At 46.2% G+C, this 27,210-nt stretch overlaps 1 protein-coding gene across 1 annotated transcript in view; it reads left to right on the top strand.

Moving 5' to 3' along the window:
* The window catches only part of LOC137436731 (sonic hedgehog protein-like), a 43,498-nt gene extending 17,723 nt beyond the window's left edge, over window positions 1–25,775 (top strand). Inside the window, exon 2 of the mRNA XM_078776138.1 lies at window positions 25,488–25,775. Within this exon, the coding sequence (XP_078632264.1) occupies window positions 25,488–25,775 (288 nt within the window). The remainder of the gene's footprint in view (window positions 1–25,487) is intronic.
* Window positions 25,776–27,210: the final 1,435 nt, after the last annotated feature.

The raw sequence follows: 27,210 nt of genomic DNA, 5'->3' as shown, positions 1-27,210 counted from the left end.
AGTCGGACTTTCTCGCACACCTCCTCTTTCGCACACCAGACCTGTCGCACACTTCACCAACGGCCTCTCACGAACACCCGGGTCTATCTCGACCCCCAAGCTTCTTAAATCACCTGGCGCATCATACGCACGACCATATTGGTCACCACTTACACCGGGTCCTCTTTCTCTTCGCTTCTCCTCCATCACCTGCGAATCCCTCATCCGGTTAATGAGCACATCATCACGATCCAGACACAGACTTTGGACCAATTCTTTTATCTCCTCTTTTATCTCTTTCTTATCCTCTCTCCGTCGCTTCTTAATTTCGCTCACCCCTTCTTCCACTTCTTCTAATTTCTGCTTCACCTCTTTTATTCCCCGGTACGTCTCCTCAAGCTCGTCCTCCAAGGCTACCTTGACCGTTTCCATGTGCGTCCTCACCTGCCGGTCCTTCGTCTCCATTACCTCTACCACCTCGTCCAACCTCGTTGTCAGTCCCTCACGTACCATCTGACATTCCCTCTTTGTCGCTACCAAGTCATCTTTTAGTTCTTTCTGTGTCGCTTTTAAACTTCCTAATACCGCAGTGTTCCTTTGAACCTGCTCCACTAACTCCGTCTGTCCCACCGTCAGCTGCTCCACCTCCTGCGTCAGGTCCTCTATGCCCCCTTGTAACTTTACAGTCCCCTTTCTCACCTCCTTCTCCATGCGCTCCTTACAGTGCCTCACCTCCTCGCGCACTCCTCTGACCTCCTCACTCACACCTCTTCTGATCTCCTCTCCCATCACTTGCATCTCCTGCCCAGATGCCACCCTCATCTGCTCCATTTCCTCCCTGTGAGCATCCAGTTTGGTTTCTACCCCCATTCTGACCCCCTCTATCTGCTGCCCCATTTGTTTAACTTCCCTTTCCGCTTGGTCCCTCATGTCCCTCAATTTGCCTTCCATACTGTTTTCTAACCCCTCTAACCCCTTTTGCATCCCTTCCATTTGATTCTCTTGAGCGGCCATTCTGTTTTCTACCCCCATTAACCCCTCCTGTATTTCCCCTAATCTATTGTCTAATTTCCCAAATTTCTTGTCTAATCCCTTAAAATTATTGTCTAATCCCTTAAAATTATTGTCTAATCCCTTAAAATTATTGTCTAATCCCTCACCAGTACCCCTCGCTTCGTCCCTCATTACCCCCATTTGGTTTCCCATTACCCCCAATTGCTCACTCTGAGCATCCATCCGGTTCCCCAACCGCTCACTATCAGCCCTCATTCCCACAATTTGGTCTCCCATTCGTTCCATAAGGGCCCTCATTTGCAACATAAAAAGGTTCGAATCCACCAGGGGCGCTGCCACGGTCGCGGGCGCGGTCGCCGTGACCAGCGAGGCGCCATTTTGCGCGCCCGCAACGTCGGGCGCAACGACGCTATTTTGTGCGTCTGCTACCCTCACTGCTTCGCTCTCCCCTTGTCCCTCATTTTGGTCCTGGATCGACCCTGCCTCACTCTCCTCTACCGGACCCCAGCCGACTTGGTCTGCCATAGCGCGACTTTCAAAATTCGGGTTTTTATATTTTGTAAAACAAAATCAAATTTCGCCGTTATAATTTCGAGCGCGGGAAACGCGCTCCGGATCGAATTCTACTTCCCAACACCAAAATGTTACCATAATGGTACACTTGGTGTTCTAAAATTTGGGCTAAATGAATTTAGTCCCAGGTCCGAATCCGACACTCCTGACACCAATTGTTACAGACACGACTTTGATGTTATGGTGGGCCGAGCGGAATGGCCGCCGTGTCCGCACAAGTTACCCGATTATACTCGAACCTTGGCCGAGTCGCGCTACGCTAGATCAATGAAGGAAAAGGACACAACGGCTGGGATTAAAATGACACGACACCAGGGATACGGTTCTCAAGACCTCCGGAGGAGGTTATAATATGGCGGAAGGTTAGATTACAGGAATGAGAGGGACAGCATAGTAAGATAGGCACTTAATTACGGTCTTATAGTAGCCCCGACAGACGACAGATAAACAGGACAAAACTGACTCACACGGGGATTGATGGCAAGGAAAGCGGGTAGTCGATGGCTCAAGGTGCACCTTGGCTCAGGGGCAAAATCGACCCGGTCCGGCCCAAAGATGCGGGGAGGTCGCTCAGCGCTCGGAGGTCGTGACTTGTCTTTCCAAGCTGGGGGCGCATCTGATCTCACATCCGGTAAGTCGCTGCGCATATCCGGCGGGGAGTGACACGCCCTCGGCTCGTTAGCTCCGCCCCAGATGGAATCGGCCCGCCGCTTCTCACTGGCTGCGGGGGGTTACCGGGCTCCGCCCCTGACGAGGAGCTGACAGCCAGCCCCTTCGTGGTAACCCCGTGGAGCGCATGGGCAATGGCGGCTAACCGAGCCGGAGTGAGGACGCACACTCCCCGCGCCGCGCCGCGCCCCTCTGTTGTTGTAGTTGTTGTTGTAGTTGTTGTTGTAGTTGTTGTGGTTGTTGTTGCATGGGGAAGATGGGAGGAGGTATGGGGAGGTCCTAAACTCACTACTGGTGCCATACAATCACATTCTGGTGCAACGAAGAGTCAGAATTAATGGAAACGAGTCCTTAACTAACATAGACTAAGAATAACTAGCAAGATGTCCGAAAGTTGTCTACGTGAGATGCGGTGGACCTGGGCACGACATTTAATGGGGGAAAAAGGGGAAGGTCGGTTCTACAGAGTGTTGTTTACAGACAATGGGACTAGGGAATGGGGGATTGGGGATAGTTGGGGAGTATTGGGGAAATAGGGGAATATTTACAAGCGGATATGGAGGCCAAATGCCATATCCGCAACAATATATACACATAAACGAGACAGACACTGCACAGAACAAGCCAAAATCCTTCTGCGAGAATGTCCTGTGGACAGATGAGACCAAATTAGAGCTTTTTGGGAAAGCACATCATCTCTATGTTTGCAGAAAACAAAATGAAGCCTTCAAAGAAAAGAACACATTCCCTGCAGTCAAACATGCAGGAGGTTCAGTGATGATTTGGGAGATGCTATGCCGCCTCTGGCACCAGGTGCCTTGAATGTGTGTATGGCATCATGAATTCAGGATATTACCAAGCCGTTTTAGAGCAAAATGTTGAACACAGTGTCAGAAAGCTTGGTCTCCGTCGAAGGTCATGGATCTTGCAGCAGGACAATGACCCCAAACACACTTCAAAAAGCACCCAGGAATAGTTCAAGACAAAATGCTGGACTGTTTTGAAGTGGCCAGCAATGAGTCCAGATCGACATCACATTGAACACCTGAAAACTGAAATATACAGTCACGTGAAAAAGTAAGTACACCCCATGTAAACTTTTGACTTTTTCAACATATTTCAACATACAGCTATTTGATCTTCATTTCAACAATATTGATAGACAAAGGTGATATAATCTATCTATAATTCCAGTAATCTCTGTGTGTATGTATGTATGTATGTATGTCTGTGACCGCTGTTTCTCGACAACCACGGGTCCGATATACTTGAAACTTGCCAGGTATATTGCTGGGGACCCGAGGATGTGCCTTTTCAAGGTTTCATATTAATCGGACAAGTAGTTACCGAGCTATGTCCAAAAAACGATTCAACCAATCAGAGAGCAGCGAGCTATCACGTGTGCCGAACGTGGCGAACAGACTCTGCCTCGGACGGCACATTTGAGAGCGTATTCATTTATTTCACGTTGGCAAACTATGTTGCCGCTATGTTGGCGTTAAACGATGTTTTAAAACTAATTAAAACTAATTTGCGATTCTTTCGCTTTCCTGCGCGTTTGTGCATGCTATGGCGATTTCTTTACCAAACTCCGCAAGCCGTTCGCTTTGGACCAAACCATTTCATGTAAATAGAGGGGGGGGGGGGGGATTGTCACCGTACTCGCAAGCCGTTCGCTTTGGACCAAACCATTTCATGTAAATAGAGGGGGGGGATATAATTTTAGATATAGATATAGTACGGGCATGCCCTAGTATAACAAATGTCATGAAACATTTACATTTTGTAGTTCATTGCATAATTTAAATAAACATAAATGCAAATTTCGCATGTCGAAAAAGTAAGTACACCCCTACATTTATCACGACTTCAAATACATAAAATTGGAATCAGGTGCACCATCTCAGGTGCAAATGATTAGAACATCGTTAGAGAGGATCTTGGAGGAACCTGTCTTATTTAAGGCCTTCAGAAAGAAGGTTATAGATGCCTACGAGTCTGGGAAGGGATTTAAAAAGACCTCCAAACAATTTGAAATCAATCATTCGACTGTCCGGAAGATCATCTACAAGTGCAGAAGAGTCCAAACAACTGCCAACTTGTTCAGGCCAAGCCGCCCCAGCAAGTTCAGCCCGAGAGCAGACTGCAAGATGCTGAAAGATGTCTCTAAGAACCCCAGAATGTCATCATGGGACCTACAGGTAGCTCTTGCCACTGTTGATGTCAAAGTGCACGAGTCTACCATTAGAAAGAGGCTGCACAAATTTGAACTACATGGGAGGTGTGCCAGGAGGAAACATTTGCTGTCCAGAAAGAACATCAGGGCAAGACTAAATTTTGCCAATGAACACCTAGGCAAAGACCAGCACTTGTAGAATAATGTGCTCTGGACAGATGAGTCAAAGGTAGAGCTATTTGGCCACAGTACCAGAAGACATGTTTGGCGAAAACCAAAGACAGCATTTGACCACAAGAAGCTGATACCAACTGTATAGCATGGTGGTGGAAATATTATGGTTTGAGGCAGCTTTGCTGCATCAGGGCCTGGGCAGGTCACCATCATAGAATCCACTATGAATTCTTCATTGTACCAGAGGGTGCTTGAGGATAATGTGAGGCCATCTGTCGGAAGTTGAAGCTCAACCAAAGGTGGACCTTGCAACATGACAATGACCCTAAACATACCAGTAAATCCACCAAGGTATGGCTGAAAATAAAGAAATGGAGGGTTCTGGAATGGTCAAGTCAAAGCCCGGATCTAAATCCCATCGAGATGTTGTGGGGGAATTTGAAACGAGCTGTAAATGCAAGAAACCCCTCAAACATCGCACAGCTGAAATAATTCTGCATGGAGGAGTGGGCAAAAATTTCTCCCAGTCGATGTCAGAGACTGGTAGACAGTTATAACAAACGCCTACTTGAGGTTGTTTCTGCCAAAGGGGGCAATACCACCTATTCGAGCCAAGGGTGTACTTACTTTTTCCACATGCGAAATTTGCATTTATGTTTACTTAAATTATACAATGGACTACAAAATGTAAATGTGTCATGATATTTGTTGTATTATATCACCTTTATCTATCAATATTTTTGAAATGAAGATCAAATAGCTGTATGTTGAAATATGTTGAAAAAGTCAAAACTTTACATGGGGTGTACTTACTTTTTCACATGACTGTACATACATATATGTATATATATATATATATATATATATATATATATATATATATATATATATATATATATATATAGATATATATTGTTACGGATCTCTACGTCGGCCTTCTTCCCCTTAAGAAGGGGGGATTAGTCCCCTTGTTCGTGACTGACCGACGTGAGTCCTGACGCTGCACAGCTCCCTCCGAAGAGGCAGGGGCGCAACCCCGTTCGTGACCGCAGACAGATGTTAATTGCCGAGCGGTTTAGCAACCGCGGCACGAACTATTAACAAGTAACTAGACCCGATTCTTGTACGTTGGCCAAATCGTGCCACAGGTTTTCAATGGGGAAATCACTAAAGCGACCAGACGAGCATGAAGAAGAAGGACAAAGGTAGGAAATACAAATATAATTTATTACCAATATTTACAAGTCAAAAGAAACCAAGGAAGGAGGAAGAATACGAAAATATAGACAGAAAGGAGTAAGGAGACACAGTGCAAATATTAACGTATACAGACTTACTTAATAAACCCCAAGACAACATGAAGGACGGACAAACGGGCAGACTCACACGATGGATGAAGGCAGGAACGAATGGCAGGAACGAATGGCAGGAGGTGGATGGCTGGACGGATGAGGTGGGATCTCCGGGCGGGAAGGATGCGGGTCCGGTCGGTGTGTGCGCGATGTGAGCAGCCGCCGTTAAAGCTCAACGCTGCGGCTTTCAAACTGCTGTGCTCCAAGCTCCGATCGTTCAAGCTGCTGTGCTCCAAGCTCCGATCGTTCAAGCTGCTGTATCCGACGCATCCCTCTCACCACCTCCCGTCGGGGCGTTGCGGGACGGATTATATAGGCCACACCCTCGAGCCTACGCGATCGTTCTCTCCACACCCTCTCAAAGCCAAACCCCTCGTTCTTGGTTGGTCGGCAAGGGCTCTCCAGGCTCCATCCTTCGATGACGAGGTGGAGACACGCCTTTCTTCCTCGACTCGACCGCGTGCTCAATGGAGGCAAATGCAGCAAACCTGCCACTTTGAAGGTGCCATGGGGGCGTCGGAGGGACCTATCTTATTTAATTGATGCAAAGCAATGAATTTAGTGGACCACAGAGCCTTATACTGACATATATTAAGGACATAACTACCGAGGGGAAATCTATGATTGGCTACGTGTGTGCGATGGATTAACTAAGGGCGACCTCTGATCTTTACAATTGGAGGGTGATATTTACAGGGAATATTTACAACACACAAAAGGGTATATTTTACAACAAATTACACACAGGATTCTCAAATCCTCAACAATATATATATATGTATATGTATATATATACATATATATATATATATATATATATATATATATATATATATATATATATGTATATATGTATATATGTATATGTATATATGTATATGTATATATGTATATATGTATATGTATATATGTATATATGTATATATATATATATATGTATATATATATATGTATGTATATATATATATATATATATATATATATATATATATATATATATATATAATACGTCCATTTTCCCTTTGGCTTCGGCGGCAGATCTGAAAACAGCAGTTGGGAGAAGGCTCCCTTCCTATCTGGGAGAACTGGAGCAGTTTTGCACAAGAAGAGTGGGTCAAACTGCCAGTCAGTCGAGAGGTGTAGGAAGCTGATTCATGGTTATAGGAAGCGCTGGATTGCAGTTATTTTGTCCAAAGATTGTGCTACCATATATTAAGTCTCAGGTGTTTATATTTTCAAAAATGCCATTTTTTTTATTTTCTGATTTAAAAGGATATATTAAGTTTTGAATCAAAAACAAATGTTCTGTAATATGAACAGTGAAATAAAGAATTGTGGAGACCAAATACTTTTGTCAAGTTCAACTTATTTTTCGAGAAAATTGTGAGGTATTTGAATAAAGCGCAAGGGTCCCAATATTTTTGGCCACGACTGTATGTATATATAAACTGAACATCAAAATAAACATCAGTTTCATTTTTTGAAATGTGCAGCTTTACAAACACATTTCTTCAACTGTAATGGCTGATTATGTAACGTGAACTTCACTGCAATCACCTGGTTGATCAACAATGGCATGCTTGAGTGGTTCTGTATAGGGATCTTTCCCTTTAAATAATGACCCTCATCATGAAATCCTTCAGTTCTCATGGTGAGACATTCATTTACTGCTGTCTATAGTGACTCTAGAGGCTTCTGACGGGGAAAACAACAAGAAAATTCAGATGCCACGCCTGACATCTGAACAAAGTTTAAGGGCAATTGGGATGCTTGAGGCCAGCGAACAATTGCCCAGTCTTGGTTGCTCACAGCCTGAAATTTCCAACCTGGCCAGGCGTTATGGTGAAACTGGAACTGTGAATGATGGTCCACGAAGAGGAAGACCATGGGTAACCACCCCAAACCAAGACCGCTGGATTGTGCTGCAGCATCTTCGTGATCAATTCCGCCCTGCGACCCAAACAGCTGCAGTAGTACAGCGGATAAGCTCTCATATTTTAACAAATTGTGCATTTTTTGAGAAAAGCATGAAATTTCTAGCATAGTTAGTATATACCATCAGGTTTATTTTCAGATGTGGAGGGAAGTCAGATTTGACCTCTGAGGACCGTGAGAGGTCAAATCCAAAATGGCCGCCAGTCCACCGGGTCTAATGTTCAAACGCGCTTATAGGTGTCATTTCCAACTAAATTGGGGATGCCCATTCATTTGGTGATACTTTTGAGATCGCCAGAACTCAATGACATTCATTTAGGTCACGGTCAAGGTCAAATTACGTTAAATATCTATTTTTATGATACTGCAGTTGGAACTGCTATTGGAAAAAGTTCATTTGAACTTTTAAAACTTAATTTTTTCAGGTACAGGGATAGGTACAGAACACCCAAAGACCAGAAATGATGAAAAAAAAGTGTTTACACTGCAAGGAATGATGCAATAATCTCTGAAAAAATAACTGTAGTTAACCAAGTATGTCCACCAAAGCTTACAATAAATCAAGTGCAATGATGAAAATTGGTAATGATCTAAATCTAACAGTCTCCAGAACAGAAGCACAGTGCAGTGCACTTGAATGCAGCTTTGGCACACTTGCAGCGTCCAGTGCACCCTTTCTTGCAGCCACAGTCGATCAATTCATGGCATGATTTTGATGCTTCAGGAAGAGTGGTCCAAAGAGGCTGCCACCCACTTGTCTCCTTTGTCCAGCCCCAGTCAGGTGGGTCTGGCATCTCTGGATCCATGACCAATGCCTGGTTACAACAGTTGGCCTGGTAGCAAGTGCGCTTGCTGTGCTGCTTGAGTGTTGCCTGGGTTAGAGGAATGTTCTCTAGAGTTCTACACTTCTGTGTGAAGAGCTGTTTCCTGGCATCATTCACTTCCATGCTCTCACTGCTTCTATCGTACATCAGCACCACAAATCGCTCTAGCAGTAACATTGAGCCTTCACTGACCTCACTTGGCATGCCTAGGAGTTCATTGAAAGCATCATTCACCTCTGGGCATCCCCAATTTAGTTGGAAATGACACCTATCATGTTTTTCTACACTATTTGGTTCCAAAATTAAGCGCGTTTGAACATTAGACTCGGTGGACTGGCGGCCATTTTGGATTTGACCTCTCACGGTTCTCAGAGGTCAAATCTGACTTCCCTCCGCATCTGAAAATAAACCTCATGGTATGCACCAACTTTGTAAAAAAATTCATGCTTTTCTCATAAAATGCACAATTTTTGTGTTTATCTGCTGCACTACAGTGACAAAAGGTCGCCACAACAACCGCATCAGTGCCTCTACTGTGCGATGGCGCTTGAGAAGTCGGGGCCAGGTGGCAATACGTCCTTGCAGAGGTCCAGGGTTGAACGCAGTGCATCGGCGGAACAGACCAAGATGGTTTCTGCAGCAGTGGACTGCAGTCTTGTTCAGCGATGAGTCCAGATTTTTCCTACATGCTGCTGATGGGTGTCAACGGATATGGCGCAGAGGTGGGGAAAGATATGCATCATGCTGTATTCGCCAGATCAATCGTTGGGGAGGACCCAGTGTGATGGTATGGGCTGGCATTTCCACAAATTTCAGGAGGCCTCTGGTCGTCATCAAAGGCAATCTCACGAGTCAGCGTTATGTCAATGAAGTTTTGAGACCTCATCTGCTGCCATTTCTCCAGGCTCATCCTGACATCGCAGTTTTCCAGCAGGACAACGCCCGACCCCATGCTGCTCGCTTGACCACCAACTTCCTCCAGGAACAGGGTGTTGAAGTGATGCCTTGGATGCCTTATTCCCCTGACCTCAATGCCATTGAGTATTTATGGGATGAGCATGGTCGACGTCTTGCATCGAGGAGATTAACGGCTGTCAATCAGCAAATGTTCATTCAAGACTTGCAGGAGGAGTGGGACAGACTTCCCCAGGACCGCATCAGACGCATGGTACAGAGAATGCCTCGGAGGGTGTACAGCCTGCATCACAGCTCAGGGAGGACACACACGATATTGCGGACTGCTGTCATTCTGTCCTTGACTGTTCGGAGTGTTGTGTCCATTCCTGTGTCATTTTGTTTTGACTGTATTCAGGTGCGTGCCTTTGTGTTGCAGTGCTGTGACTTTTGTTGCACCACTCCTTGTGATGTTCATGCTTTTTGCTTTTTTGTGATTGAGGCAACCTCTTGTTTATTGACATATGTTTAGTAAAGATAGCTGAACTTTACCTGTGTTCAAATATTTTTCATTTTTGCGTGGAGGATTTGAATGTGTCCTTCTAAAGATTTGATAAGTTTATTTTGATGTTGAATATATATATATATATATATATATATATATATGTATGTATATGTATATATATATATATATATATATATATATATATATATATACATATATATATATCCACGGCATCGAAGTTTGAGTGTTTTCCCATTCTTGTCTTTGTCAAATTTCCACTGGTTATTTTGCTGTGTACGTGTTATTGTGTGTTTCTAGTTGGTGTTGGTTTGTGGTTCGTGCAAACTTGTGTGTAGTTAATCGTTTTCTGAGTCGTACCTCGTGCGCGGCCTGGTAACTTGGGGCTTCCCTCCCCCCGTCGGTGTTTTGTCGGTTTGGGTTATTTCCTTCGCTGTATTGCTTGTTTCTTTTATTTTGTTTTCTCCCCCTCACCTCACCTCCCGAGACAAAGAATTATATATTGATTCTTTCTCTCCTCCCGGACACGTGCTTGTTCGCTCTCCTCCTCATCTCGGCTTGTGCCCCGCCCCCTGTATCTCGTTTTCTTCCGCCTCTGCTCCTTCCTTCTCAAATCCACGTTCTTGCTTGGAGACTTTTCCCGGATTGTTTTTTTTTTTCATGGTTCTGTTTGGATATTGTTGGAATATGTTTAAACCGCAGCCGTGATGCTGACGCCCCCCCCCCCCCCCGAATTTACATGTTTTAAACGTTTCCCAGTGTGTACCCTGGTCAGAATAGGTACACCGTATCCCTGCGTGTCGTAAGAGACGACTAAGAGGGTTGGCGTCAGGAAGGGCATCCGGCCATAAAAACATTGCCTCAAAAAAGAGAACCATGACAATCACAAGTACATATGGGCAGGGTACAGCCCGAAGTGGAGATCGGTTTCTGAGGTTTGGGACATGGAATGTAGGGACAATGACAGGGAGATCAGGAGAAGTGGTGGAAGTATTGGTCAGAAGAAGAGTGGACATATGTTGTGTGCAAGAGACGAGATGGAAGGAAAGTGGTGTGAGAATGGTGAAGGGTAGGCAGGGACAGAAATACAAGTTTGTGTGGCAAGGGTGCCCGGAGGGCGTGAATGGTGTTGGTGCCCTGTTTTCTGAGGAGTTTGTAGACAGTGTGGTGAGTGTGACTAGAGTGAGTGATAGGTTGATGATGGTGAAAATGATGATTGGAAAGCTCTTGGTGAACGTCATCTCGGGATATGCTCCTCAGGTTGGTCGAAGCGATGAAGAGAAGGACAAGTTCTGGTGTGCGATAGAGAAGCTGATGGAAAACGTGAAAGATGAGGAAGTTGTTGTGGTGGGAGGAGACCTAAATGGACATGTGGGAAGGAGTATGGACGGTTTTGAGGGAGTTCATGGGGGTTACGGATATGGTGTGAGAAATGGAGAAGGTGAAAGGATTTTGGAGTTTGCTGATGGAGCTGATTTGTTGATTTGTAATACTCAGTTCCAGAAAGAGGACAATAAGCTTGTTACATACACGTCAGGTGGGTCGACGACAACCGTTGACTACCTGATGGTGCGTAGGCGAGATAGGGGGCACCTCCGGGACACAAAGGTGATCCCGGGGGAGGAGGCTGTTTCACAGCACCACTTGGTTGTCTGCGACATAAGGGTGAAAGGTGCGAGGAGAGCTCGGCGGTGAAGTACCAACCGAGAATGAAGGTGTGGAGGTTGAAAGAGGTGACAGTAAGGGAGGCATTAAAAGAGAGGCTGAGTAGGGTAGAGGATGATGTGGTTGAGCTTGAAAGTGGTTGGATGTCAATGAAAGCTAGTCTGTTGGGAGCCGTTGGTGAGGTATGTGGATGGACAAAAGGACCACCGAGGCACTCGGAAACATGGTGGTGGGATGTTGAAGTTGGAAAGAGGATTGACGAGAAGAGGAAGAAGTTCAAAGAGTGGCAGAAGGCGAAGGGTACGGGAGCAGAAACAGCAGAGCATGAAAGTTATAAGGCAGCCAGGAAGGCTGCAAAGAAAGAGGTAGCAAAGGCGCAGGAGGCATGTAGGAAAATGTTCGGAGAACGCTTGGATTCGGAAGAGGGTCAGAAAGCAGTATTCAGGATTGCAAAGCACATAGCGAAAGAGAGGTGTGATGTGATGGGGGTGAGTTGCTTGAAGGATGAAGTGGGACAAATCGTTGTCGACCCAGATGGAATTAAAGGAAGATGGAAAAGATATATGGAAATGCTGTTGAATACAGCGAATGAATGGGATGGCAACATAGAGTGTAACCCAGTTTTAGGACCGGCAGAGAAGATAACTGAGAAGGAAGTTGAGGAAGCGATAAAAGCAATGAAGAGTGGAAAAGCGGGAGGGCCGACGGGAGTTGTGGGAGATATGTTGAAGGCAGCAGGAAGTTGGGGTGTGAAGAGAATGACAGAGATCTGTAATCTGGTGGTGAAAGAAGGCCGCATTCCAGTGGATTGGGAACTGAGTACCCTCGTCCCTCTATACAAGGGGAAAGGTGACCCTCTGGAGTGTGGCTCGTACCGAGCGATAAAGTTATTGGAGCATGGAATGAAGGTATTGGAAAGGGTGTTGGAAAGGAGGATAAGGAAGAAAGTGAAGATCGACGAAATGCAGTTTGGATTTATGCCAGGAAGAGGAACGACAGAAGCGCTTTTCATTGTGAGGCAGTTGCAGGAGAAGTACATGGATAAGAGGAAGAATTTGTTTTTTGGGTTTGTTGATCTGGAGAAAGCATTCGATAGGGTTCAACGCAAAGTATTGACATGAGCATTGAGGAAGTTAGGAGTGGAGGAATGGTTGATCAGAGTAGTGATGGCAATGTACAAAAGAGCACACACAGCTGTAAGGACGAAGGACGGGAACAGTGGTGAGTTTGAGGTGAAGGTGGGAGTGCATCAGGGGTCGGTACTAAGTCCACTACTATTTGTAGCTGTGATGGAGGTGCTGGCTCAGAACGTAAAGGAGGGTTTACCGTGGGAGTTGTTGTATGCAGATGATCTGGTGTTGATTGCGGAAAGTATGGATGGACTGAAGGAAAAGATGAACAAGTGGAAGGAATGTATGGAGACAAAAGGTCTGAAGGTGAATATCAGAAAGACAAAGGTGATGGCAAGTGGTAAAGCATGTGGTGAGGTGGAAAGAACTGGGAAGTGGCCGTGTGCTGTGTGCAGGAAGGGTGTCGGAGTGAACTCCATTCAGTGTACAATGTGCGCTGAGTGGGTTCATCAAAAATGTAGTGGTCTGAGAGGGTCATTAACCAGTGTGGCAGCTACATTCAAATGTAAGGTGTGCGCAGAGGGAGCTGCAGATGGAGGAAATGTTGAGTTGGATCTTGGAGATGGCGTGAAGCTGGAAGGTGTGAAAACATTTTGCTACCTCGGAGACATGCTGAATGGAGAAGGTGGATCAGACTCGGCAACGGTTGCTCGAGTGAGATGTGCATGGAAGAAGTTTCGGGAACTGAGTGGCGTGCTGATGAGGAGGAGAGTGTCGCTGAAGCTGAAGGGAAAGGTGTATGCTGCATGTGTGAGAAGTGTTATGATTTATGGGAGCGAGACATGGGTAATGAACGTAGAGCAGCAACGAAGGCTGGAAAGGGTGGAAATGCGAATGGTTCGATGGATGTGCGGAGTATCGTTGAGAGAGAGGAGGACAAATGATGAATTGCGAAAGATGATGGGAATATTGCCTGTGATTGATGCTGTGAAGCGGAACAGGTTGAGATGGTTTGGTCATGTATTGAGGAAGGATGAAAGTGACTGGTTGAGAAGAGTGATGGAAGTTAATGTAGAAGGAAGTAGAGGACGGGGAAGACCGAGAAAGACTTGGCTAAAGATGGTGGAAGAAGAAATGCGGGCAAGGGGGTTAACAAGGAGAGATGCAGAAAATAGGGCAAAATGGAGAAGATTGTCATGGGGACCGCAAGGCTAACCCCCGCTCTAGCAGGGAAAATTGCCTTAAAATGCATGTTGTTGTTGTTGTTGTATATATATATATATATATATATATATATATATATATATATATATATATATATATATATATATATTGTTGCGGATCTGCCGCCGGCCTTCTCCCCTTATCAAGGGGGGATTAGTCCACTTGTCTTTGACTGACCTGGCGTGACCCGGGACCTATTACGTCCCTTCCGGACAGCGCTAAATACGGTATCAGGACCAAATTCGCTGTTACCTAAGTACTAGCATTGCCCTGGAAGCGGGGAAATAAGCCCCGCACGAACCATGTGTATTGGTGATACGCCGAGCGGTTGCGTACACGTGATCCGCGCCGTTATTGATGGTGGAACCCGATTGGAGCGATCTTATTCATACCACACTTAGCCAATGGAGAAATCACATGTACAATCGAATCAGGAAAGAAAGAACACAGCTTTATTTACACTATACAATGGCAGAAGAAGCAGAGACACAGAGCAATCCTTAAAAACAGTCTTACACTTAATATCCCAGGACTACGGGCCGGTCTCACACACACACTTACACGGGGATCGCAGATGACAGGATGATGTTCAGCGCGTCCAGGGATGGCTCTCATGCAGCTTTCTCCGGTCCCCGGCACGTCCCGTGTAGATGGATGCAGGAGAAGGCAGGAGCGCGTAGCGCGTCGCCTGAACGGAACGGTTAACCTGGGCGAGCGATAGGGAGCGGACTTTGGGGTGGCTGGCTGCTATTCACTCGCCGCTATGGCAGCGCTTACTCGCGTGGCTGAAAAGCGCTATATGCGTTACCGGCGCGTCTGGCTGCGCCCGCGTACTTGTATGGTTCAACGCCTCTTCTTCTATCTCCTGGTGCGCACGTTCTAATGCGAGGTCAAATTTCAACAACGGCAAGTGATGCACGTTCTCTTCTCTCTCTCTCTCTCTCTCTCTCTCTCTCTCTCTCTCTCTCTCTCGATCTCTCTCGATCTCTCTCGATCTCTCTCGATCTCTCTCGATCTCTCTCGATCTCTCTCGATCTCTCTCGATCTCTCTCGATCTCTCTCTCTCTCTTACATTCGATCTCTCTCTCTCTTACATTCGATCTCTCTCTCTCTCTCTTACATTCGATCTCTCTCTCTCTCTTACATTCGATCTCTCTCTCTCTCTCTTACATTCGATCTCTCTCTCTCTCTCTTACATTCGATCTCTCTCTCTCTCTCTCTTACATTCGATCTCTCTCTCTCTCTCTCTCTTACATTCGATCTCTCTCTCTCTCTCTTACATTCGATCTCTCTCTCTCTCTCTCTCTTACATTCGATCTCTCTCTCTCTCTTACATTCGATCTCTCTCTCTCTCTCTTACATTCGATCTCTCTCTCTCTCTCTTACATTCGATCTCTCTCTCTCTCTTACATTCGATCTCTCTCTCTCTCTCTTACATTCGATCTCTCTCTCTCTCTCTCTCTTACATTCGATCTCTCTCTCTCTCTCTTACATTCGATCTCTCTCTCTCTCTTACATTCGATCTCTCTCTCTCTCTCTCTTACATTCGATCTCTCTCTCTCTCTCTCTCTTACATTCGATCTCTCTCTCTCTCTCTCTCTCTTACATTCGATCTCTCTCTCTCTCTCTCTCTTACATTCGATATCTCTCTCTCTCTCTCTCTTACATTTGATCTCTCTCTCTCTCTCTTAAATTCGATCTCTCTCTCTCTCTCTCTTACATTCGATCTCTCTCTCTCTCTCTCTCTTACATTCGATCTCACTCTCTCTCTCTCTTACATTCGATCTCTCTCTCTCTCTCTCTCTCTTACATTCAATCTCTCTCTCTCTCTCTTACATTCGATCTCTCTCTCTCTCTTACATTCGATCTCTCTCTCTCTCTCTCTCTCTTACATTCGATCTCTCTCTCTCTCTTACATTCGATCTCTCTCTCTCTCTTACATTCGATCTCTCTCTCTCTCTCTTACATTCGATCTCTCTCTCTCTCTCTTACATTCGATCTCTCTCTCTCTCTCTTACATTCGATCTCTCTCTCTCTCTCTTACATTCGATATCTCTCTCTCTCTCTCTCTCTCTCTCTCTCTCTCTCCAAGTTCTCAAACAAGTCCTTTTTACGAGCAGGTCCTTTGCCACTGCCGTATGCACGCGAGTCCTTTTATCAAGCTCCCTCTCTGGAAGTCCCTTTTTGTAAGTCCTTTTATCAAGCTCCCTCTCTGCAAGTCCTGCTTGTAAATCCTTTTATCAAGCTCCCTCTCTGCAAGTCCTTCAAGTCCTTTTCCACTGATGCAAGTCAATCCTTTCGAGGGCTTTTCATATGGGCTTATGTAGACCCACCCCGCGAACCTTCTGGAACTCACCAGACGCGCTTCACCACGCCCTCTCACGCCATTCCGCTCGAGCTCTGATTGGCTGGTGGCTCTTACCGTCATCGCGTCTGCCGCTCCCGACCTCAACGCCGCCCCCACCTTTTTAGGCCTTCCTCGTGTTACTCGACTTGTGGGCAGCCAAATGGGGCGTGGGATGGATTACGCCCATAGAGGTAGAATTGGAGGGTGGATGCAAAATGAATGGGATGGCCTACTCTCCGGTCTTTACGCAACGCAGGTTCTAAGAGGGGAAATGGCCTATTCTTACACATACTAAGACATAACGATACTACAAATGGGCCTATATGTTGCTCGTGTGACTAACTATGGGGCGCAACCGTTAACCTTTAATGCCTTCAATGTGCCAATCTCAAAACCGCAGCACTGCCCCACTCCCTTGCCAGACTCGTCCCCGAGTCGCACCCACACAAGTGAGAACGACCGGTTTTGAGAAAGGTTTGGGACTAGTTTTTAAATTACTTGTGACACTTCGATGTGGTTCCCCTCTAACATTTAATCTAACTCCCTGTATGTGACAGTTTTACAACACTAGATATGTCCCACCTACTGCGTTGTGTAACTAACTCTAACCGACTCACACCCACAGCTAACCAAATTGCGGAATTGTTTTGAAACTAAATATAAAGCCGGTGGGTGGCATCTTATTTACAACACTAAACCTAATTATTTACATTTCTATAACCCAGGACCTGTTCTTTTTGTGGAAAGAAGTTTGGAGGAGAGAAAACACAGCAATGCACCAATGCACCGATACACATTTCACAAAAAGTTCACATTTCAAATGTCATATTTGCTGCTTGGCTGCATCTTCTTGCTTCCTGCTTCATCTTCGGTGTGCAATAATAAAAAAAAACTTAAAAGGTCTTCTTTCCTGGCACACCAGAATACAATGTACAAACCGTGTCCGTTTTTATTGCCAGCAGGGCCGATCTCATGTGGTCCGACTGCGTGACATCGACGCCACTTAAAACCAGTGGTCCGCAGGTGCAAGGTAAGTTTGCAGCAAATAACTGCTCAGCAAAAAGGCAAGGCCACAGAACGTGTGGTCCATAAGGTGTATTGTGGTGCAGCAAAATGCAGCAGGGGTGCTGCACAGGTGTAGCCAGGTGCAGCTGCACAGTTCAGTGTTCCTGCACACTTCCCCTCCAAAATGGGTCCATGGGTGGGGAAGAGAGACACAGCACAGTTAGCAAAGGAAAGGACGCAAAGGTACACACAATACAAGGTAATGCAACGCGAGGGGCACGGAGGAGCGAGCAGAGCAGACTCGTCCCTACTGTCCGAACCCCCCCCAACGTCGGCTACACTACAGTACCTTTACCCCTCCCTGTATTTACACTTTACAAATTCGTCTCTATGTCTTGTCTCCCATATCCCCCTCTAATCCAAATTCGTCTTCCAATCTCTCCCAGGAAGGAAGAGATGGAATTACACACAATGTCACACTTCCACGTCATGATGCGTCTCACTTACTCAACAGTTTACAAAATCCGGTGTGGAGTTCCGTCTCCTTGGTGAGTGGATGTGGATGGTGCGAAGAGATTTCTCATCCTACCTATCCTCTAATAACATTAACTCGGTTACACTACCCGAGGTCATGCCCTGCCAATTGGTATCTTTAAACTATGTGGTTCTAAAAACCAATTCCCATTGACCATCCTGTGATGCCATCCAATTTGGGTCTCACTCCCCAATTTTTCACTACTGTGCCTTTGCACAATTTCGGGGCTGGGTCGTGTGGCTCCACTAGCAGGTCCAACTACCTGCGCACCTCCGCCACTGAAGTCGCCACCCGAGCTTACCTTGCTCCTTGCGACTACCCTAAATTGGGGAAGGCCGCTCCTGGCTCTCTCACCCCTCTGATGCCCTCTCTGGCATTGGGCAACCCAGGTCCTTTCCTACAATCATCGGGCCCCACTGAACACTACCCTGACTGGCTCCCAGAGCCTACCTGCGGCCTCACCTGGCCGACAGACTACCAGTGGCGGAGTGCTCCAATAACCATATGCACCAACAAAGCCCACATGCCCAGCCATTCCACGGACTCATGCACGCATCCAAGCACTTCTTTGCCACTACCTGCACCACAGGTGTCAATATCCAGCAATTTACCTAAGCCCTCTACCTAACTTTAAACTACCCTCCCTGGGTATCCGTGAAGGGGTCCATCTCCCCCCCCCCATTCACTCCTTCGCACCATGCATTCCACACCTTCTATCCCGCACCAACCATTCCACACCACTTATTCCACACACCAAGCTCTCTTGCACACCTCTTGTGCTCTCATTCCTTTTTCCCTACACTCCAATACAACTCCATCTGTCCTCAATACACCACTCATACACCACCTCTGGTTATCCCCATTCAATTCCTCATTTGCTCAAGCTCATCCACACAGTGATTCCCATTCAATTCCTCATTTGCTCAAGCTCATCCACACACACAATTTCTCCACACTACTACACACACACAGCATCATCTAACTAACTACTTCTCCCCCTAATACTCGTGCTTCCCCGTTTTCCCTTACACTAAGCACACGTCATTATCAACCATCTAATCTAACTACGTCCCCTCTACCTGTACCAATGTCCCTACTTAAATCCTGTCCCTAATGTCATTTCTAAATCCCTATCAATATCCTAGCCCACCCTCGGTTAGTTTACACCACCACCCCATAATCTAGTGCTCATGTGCCCTAATGATACGTGAGGAATGGTGAAACTTCCATTCCTACACGCAGGGTACCATTCGCCAACACTATTACTATTCCAGTCCTCTTAACTATGAGCCTCTCCGTGCGGCAATACATTTTCGTCACAGCTCGACTTCGAAAAGCCGAGCAATGCATGCGGGTGGTTGGTCTCCTGTTGGTTGAGTCCGTCCAGAATTTTCGATTCAGGGGAGGAGGCATGCTTGGGCCAAGGCTCCAGGCGCCATCTCTGTGTGGAGCCTTTCGGTCCCTGGCAAGATGGCCCCAACCACCCATGGTCGGAGCACCGCTCCCGCCAGGGGGCGAAGCTCTGACCTCTCCTACCTTTCCTCGAACCATGCCGATCACCTTTCCCGCCAAGGCGCGGCACCGATCATACAGGGCGGGGCCCAGCACGAATCGTGCATGCCGCCGCGGCAACGATCCCCGCCGATTCCCGCTGCACACCAAGCACACCACACACCGAGGGCTCGCGTCGGCTATCCGTCGCACTACGCGCTAACCCCCAGGTCTGGGTCGATGCCCGTGTCGCATTCTCACACCCACACATGACCCACTCCTTTCTCGCACACCGAGGCGCCCCCATACACTCCATTACTGCACTCTCCTGTGCACACTTTTCTCTTGCACACTCAGGTGCACACCACTCAGGCGCACTCACGCCGTTCGCACACTCCATCATCACACACCCTCGCGCACATCCTGGCGCACTCATACTACTCACGCACTCCGTTACACACTTGGCCATCCCACACCCTCATGCACACTCTCTTGTTACACCCTCAGTAACAACCATGGGTGTGCACTCTCCCGGTACACACCCCATCACGTGTTCTGGTGTGCATTCTCGCACACTCTCTTCGGCCATCGCACACTCGATTTCACACTCTTCCCACATACACTCCACTATACACTCGCGCTTCGGTGCCGTTCACACACGCGCGTGCCATTCACCCTCACACATCGCACCACAGACCTTCCACGAGCGCCCGGGTTACGTCGCGATCCCAAGCCCGCCAAAAATGTTTTCGCGCCAAACATTTTCGTGCCATACACGCTCCTACTCACCTTAAGGACCCTCTTCTCCGCCAGCACCTGCAAACCTTTATTGGGATTAGCAAGCACGGCATCACAATGCGAACACGGACTTTGCACATATTCCATCACCTCCCTTGATTTAATCTCTAACTCTGCCATCTCTTCGGCCCCAATTTCAATTATAATCATTTCATTGTCCTCGACGACCGCCGGCACCAATAACATTTCGTCTTCCAATTCGACCTTCCCCGGCGCTCACGACATTCCTTTAATCAATTCGATGGCCGTCGGCTCTTCTACACCCCGAGTCGCGATCTCTACCCCCTCGGTCAATGTAGCCACGCTCTGCTCTACCCGGCTCTCCCCGCGTTCCTCGCACCATGTTGCCTCATTGCGTCCCCTTGCGACCTCTTCGCTCAACATGCGCCTTATGTCCTTCCCCATCTCTTTCGTTTCCTTTTTCGACGCCACCCTCATTTTTTTCAATTCGTTCTTTCGGGTGTCCATTTTGCTTTCCAATCCGTTTTTCACCTCTTCCAATTGTTCACCCATTTTTTTTATGTCCCTGGTTGATTTGTCCCCCATTTCCTTCAATTGGCCCCCCATTTCTTTCAATTGGCCACCCGCTTTGCTTCCCAATTCATTTTTCGCCTCCTCCAATTCCCGGGTGGATTTGTCGCTCTGAGCATCCATCTTTTTCTCCTGGACATCCATTCTCCCATTTATTCGATCCCCCTCCATTTTTATGGATGCCTGTATCTGCGCCATGAATTGCGCCATGGAGGCTTGTTTGTCTATCACCCCCACTTGCGCAGCGGGCGCGGCCCTCGTCATCATGTGCGAGGCGCCGCCATTTTCTTCCCCGACGGCCGGCCCCTCTTCAATGTTCTCCCCTTCTTCACATTCTTCCTTGGGGTCTTGGGTTATCGATTCTAACTCCTCATCATATACCTCCTCTTCTACCCCCACCGGCATCTGATCGCTTTGGCTAGCCATGGCACAAATAAAATTTAAACCTTAAAAACTAAATTTTGGTCGCTCGTAATTTGGAGTGCGTTAAGTGCACTTCAGGTCCTGTCCAAACTCCTGACACCAATTGTTGCGGCCAATATGCAAATTTGGTGTCCAAAATTTTGTCTAACAAATATTGTCCCAGGTTCCAAATCCCACTCCTGACACCAATTGTTGTGGATCCGTCGCCGGCCTTCTCCACTTATCAAGGGGGGATTAGTCCCCTTGTCTTTGACTGACCTGGCATGACCCGGGACCTATTACGTCCCTCCCAGACAGTGCTAAATAGGGTTTCAGGACCAAATTTGCTGTTACCTAAGTACTAGCACTGCCCTGGAAGTGAGTAAATAGGCCCGCACGAACCACGTGTGTTGGTGATACGCCGAGCGGTTGCGTACACGCGATCCACGCCGTTATTGATGGTGGAACCCGATTGGAGCGATCTTATTCGTACCACGCTTAGCCAATGGAGAAATCACAGGTACGATTGAATCAGGAAAAAAGAACACAGATTTATTTACACTATACAATGGCAGAAGAAGCAGAGACACAGAGCAATCCTTAAAAACAGTCTTACACTTAATACCCCAGGACTACGGGCCCGTCTCACACACACACTCACACGGGGATTGCAGATGACAGGATGATGTTCAGCGCATCCAGGGATGGCTCTCGTGCAGCTTCCTCCGGTCCCCGGCACGTCCCTTGTAGATGGATGCAGGAGAAGGCAGGAGTGCGTAGCGTGTCGCCTGAACGGAACGGTTACCCTGGGCGAGCGGTAGGGAGCGGACTTTGGCGCGGCTGGCTGCTATTCACTCGCGGCTATGGCCGCGCTTACTCGCGTGGCTGAAAAGCGCTATATGCGTTACCGGCGCGTCTGGCTGCGCCCGCGTACTTGTATGGTTCAATGCCTCTTCTTCTATCTCCTGGCGCGCACGTTCTAATGCGAGGTCAAAGTTCAACAACGGCGAGTGATGCACGTTCTCTTCTCTTCTCTCTCTCTCTCTCTCTCTCTCTCTCCCTCTCTCCCTCTCTCCCTCTCTCCCTCTCTCCCTCTCTCCCTCTCTCCCTCTCTCCCTCTCTCCCTCTCCGCAAGTTCTCAAACAAGTCCTTTACAAGCAGGTCCTTTGCCACTGCCGTATGCACGCGAGTCCTTTTATCAAGCTCCCTCTCTGCAAGTCCTGCTTGTAAGTCCTTTTATCAAGCTCCCTCTCTGCAAGTCCTGCTTGTAAGTCCTTTTATCAAGCTCCCTCTCTGCAAGTCCTTCAAGTCCTTTGCCACTGATGCAAGTAAGTCCTTTCGAGGGCTTTTTGTATGGGCTTATATAGACCCGCCCTACGAACCTTCTGGAACTCACCAGATGCGCTTCACCACGCCCTCTCACGCCATGCTGCTCGAGCTGTGATTGGCTGGTGGCTCTTACCGTCATCGCCTCCTCCGCTTCTGACCTCAACGCCGCCCCCACCTTTTTAGGCCTACCTCGTGTTACTCGACTAGTGGGCAGCCAAATGGGGCGTGGGATGGATTACGCCCATAGAGGTAGAATTGGAGGGTGGACGCAAAATGAATGGGATGGCCTACTCTCCGGTCTTTACACAACCCAGGTACTAAGAGGGGAAATGGCCTATTCTTACACATACTAAGACATAACTATACTACAAATGGGCCTATGTGTTACTCGTGTGACTAACTATGGGGTGCAAACCTTTAACATTTAATGCCTTCAATGTGCCTATCTCAAAACCGCAGCAATATATATATATATATATATATATATATATATATATATATATATATATATAGATATATATATATAGATATATATATATATATATATATATATATATATATATATATATATATATATATATATATATATATTTATCTATATCTGTGCAGTGTCTGTCTTGTCTTGTCCTGTGTTGTCACTGAACTACTTCCTCAAACTTTTGTGAAATCGTACCAATCTTCTGGTATGCACATATCTCTCCCGTCGGTATGTCCTAATGGTAATTTTTTTGAAAATCTTTTGCGAATATTTTATTTTAATTTTTTTGGAATTGTTTTGGGGAATTTTTTTTTTTTAACTTAACTTTTCAACTTCAACTGTTTTCAAAAAACTTCAATTGCACGTATATTACAAATCGATTTGTGCGAAATAATTGTTTGAATTATGATTAGTGTAAACCATGACAAAACGGCAACTCGGGTACAGTCATTTATCTATATATCTACACATCTTGGCAGTGTGTGTCTGTATTGTCACTTAAAGACTCCCTCAAACTTTTGTTTCCGTGGTTGTGAAGTGTTTTTAATAACGTGGTGGTGGTTTTGAATCACGTGGTGGTGAGGTGTTTTTAAATGACGTGGTGGTGAGGTGTTTTTAAATGACGTGGTGGTGAGGTGTTTTGAATTACGTGATGGTGAGGTGGTTTGAATTAGTTGGTGATGAGGTGTTTTGAATTACTTGGTGGTGAGGTTTTTTAAATTATGTGGTTGTGAGGTGTTTTAAATTACGTGGGGGTGAGGTGTTTTGAATGACGTGGTGGTGAGGTGTACCGTAATCGTCCTAAACTTCCAGTCTGCACCTACCCCTCCCGTATATATGTGCTGAGGGGTTCTTTTTTTAATTGTTATTTTTTCAACCTAAATCTTCAACCTAAATTGCTTATAAAAATGTAATATCACAAATACTACAAATAAATTTGTGCAAAATAATTGTTTGTATTATGATTGGTGTAAATCATGACAACACAGCAACTCAGGTACAGTCATCCTCAGCTAAAATAAGCCCGTTCCTCAGTAAGGACGCTTGGTGAGGTGAGCGCAGCGAGCCGAGCCAAGCTAGTATGTATATATTTATATGTGTATATATATATAAATACGTCCATTTTACTGTTCTCCAACCTGTAGTTTTGTCTTAAAAACTCAACGTTTCGGCCAGCAACCCGGCGTGCACTGGGCCGCCATTAGCCTTTATCAAGGGTAATTCCCTTGTTTACCTCCTCTCCTCCCAGATATACCTGGGGGAAGGGGATGGGCCTATTCTGTCAACCAATCACAAAGCTGTGTTGCGAGACCTCGTGACCATTGACCTGTGACAAGCTTATGTTGCAAGCGTTTTGTGCGTGTTTGAGCGGTGTAATGTGTTTGTGTTATCCTTGTCGCCTGTGTCGGTTATATCCCACTTTGTCCTTGTCCTCCTCCCATCAACGGTGTCTCTCTAGTGTGTTTATGAATGAGAGGTCCGTACGCCTGTGATAATGCCACAGTCTCCTTTGTCAACGATGCCCTCGTTTCGCTAGTGTGCCATGCTTCCAGTATTCCCCTTCTGGCCCGGTTTGGGGATGCTGTGTGTGTGTACAGAGGAACACGGTCCGCTATTATTCCATGCTTGGCGATAGCAGATCTTTCCGGGTGATGACACCGGGTAGTAACCAGGTAGTAACCTGGGACACATACAAACACACACACACACACACACACACACACACACACACACACGGCGACACACAGACACACACACAGACACACACACACACACACACACACACACACCGTTCAGACTTATAGAAATCTACGAGTTGTTAGTGCACGCACACTCACACTCACAGAGGGGTCACCCAGTTTAACATCCACTTGAGCAATGGCACACACAATGATGTTTTACCCTGTCTGCGAAACACCAGGTTTATGGGGATTCCCCCCCGGGGGGGGGGGGGGGGTTGACTCTGCGTGTATGTGCTTTTTTAAAGTCCTTTTTATGTTTTTATTAATGTATTTTATTTTTTATGTACCCTGCTTTTTATGATTTCGAATGTGCCCGTAATTGCATTTTTTGGTATTTCACATTTTGACCCTGCCCCAGTGCCCCATGGAGTAAAGTCAAAAATCATACTGAACTCGCACCTTCGTGCCATGTGTCGATCATAATCATAACTACCAAGTTCGGTGAATTTAGGCACAACCGTTTAGGAGGAGATAACGTGACGGACAGGCAGATGGAGCCGATTACCGCATCCGCCCTTAAAAAAAAGTGTGGACATAATGAAAACCATTATCTGTGTATAATTTTTCTTGTATGTAAATGTTCATTGAGAAAAGCACTTTAATGTCATGTGACGTTGTTAATGCTGTGTGTATACAGAGCGTGTACGAAGCATTATCATGATTATTTTTCTGCCCATGTTTTTATTTAATTTCCTTATTCATTTTCTGTACACCTTCTGCCCTCCCCCTTCTCGTTCACATTTACCAACCTGTCCAGCGTTGCAAGGATCGCGTGAATGCGCTCGCCATCTCGGTCATGAACCAATGGTCTGGGATCAAATTGCGGGTCACAGAGGGTTGGGACGAGGACGGACACCACTCGGATGAGTCCTTACACTATGAGGGACGCGCTGTTGATGTGACGACGTCGGACCGGGACCATGCCAAGTATGGAATGTTGGCGCGCCTTGCTGTCGAGGCTGGATTCGATTGGGTCTTCTACGAGTCTCGAGCGCATGTGCACTGTTCAGTGCGCGCGGGTAAGCCAAACATCCACATGATTTAGCCTCAGGGCCTCTTATAGTTTTTCGCATTGTGTTGTGTTCCAGCCTGAATTTAAAATGGATTTATTTGAGATTTATTTGTCACTGATCTACACATAATACCCCATAATATCGAAGTGGAATTTTGTTATTTTTTAGAAATTTTTACAAAATAATTAAAATGAAATATAGAAATATCTAATTTACACAAGTAGTATTCAACCCCCTGAGTCAATACTCCTTTGGCAGTGATTGCAGCTTGGAGTCTTATTGGATATGTCTGTATCAGCTTTGCACATCTGGATTTGGGGGAGTTTCTCCCATTCGTCCTTGCAGATTTGCTCAAGCTCTGTCTGTTTTGCTCAAGGGTATAGAGAGGTATTGCATCAGCGGCAGATGTGCCCACAGAAAAATGATGCAATCAGCAGCCGGGTGTTCCCCACATTCTTGTTCTGAAGTTATTGCAGTGTTGTTTTGGCTGTGTGCTTGGGGTCATTGTCCTGTGGGAATGTAAATCTTTGCCACAGTCGAAGGTCTTTTGCATTCTGAAGCAGGTTCTCCTCAAGGATCTGCCTGGATTTGGCTCCATTCATTGTTCCCTCTATCCATGCAAGTCTACCAGTCCCTACCACTGAAAAGCATCCCCATAGCATGATGCTTTCACCACCATGTTTCACCATAGGAATGGTGTTAGATGGTGATGAGCTGTGCTCAGTTTCCATCAGAAGTAGCACTTTGCATTCAGGCCAAAGACTTAAAATTTGGTCTCATCAGACAAAATGTGAAAAAGTCAAGGGTGTGAATACTTTCTGAAGGCACTGTACAAGTCCGTGTTATATATACTGTATATATATATACAGCTATTTGATCTTCATTTCAACAATATTGATAGATAACGGTGATATAATATAACAAATATCATGAAACATTTACATTTTGTAGTCCATTGTATAATTTAAATAAACATAAATGCAAATTTCGCATGTGGAAAAAGTAAGTACACCCCTACATTTATCACCACTTCAAATACCTAAAATTAGAATCAGGTGCACCAGCTCAGGTACAAATGATTAGAACATCGTTAGAGAGGATCTTGGAGGAACCTGTCTAATTTAAACCTCAGACATTTAGTTTGGTTTGCTCATTGATGTTGAAGTGTGTGGCATCACCATGCCTAGTTCAAAAGAGCTCTCTGAGGCCTTCAGAAAGAAGGTTATAGATCCCTACGAGTCTGGGAAGGGATTTAAAAAGATCTCCAAACAATTTGAAATCAATTATAAAACTGTCCGGAAGATCATCTACAAGTAGAGAGGATTCCAAACAACTGCCAACTTGTTCAGGCCAGGCCGCCCCAGCAAGTTCAGCCCAAGAGCAGACCCCAAGGTGCTGAAAGAAGTCTCGAAGAACCCCCAGAATGTCATCACGGGACCTACAGGTATCTCTTGCCACTGTTGATGT

The sequence above is a fragment of the Myxine glutinosa genome, chromosome 1 (assembly GCF_964187855.1).
Source record: "Myxine glutinosa chromosome 1, kmMyxGlut1.1, whole genome shotgun sequence".
Classification (NCBI taxonomy): Eukaryota; Metazoa; Chordata; class Myxini; order Myxiniformes; family Myxinidae; genus Myxine; species Myxine glutinosa.
Note: the sequence above shows the minus strand (reverse complement) of the source record. Positions and strands in the feature narration are given on the sequence as shown.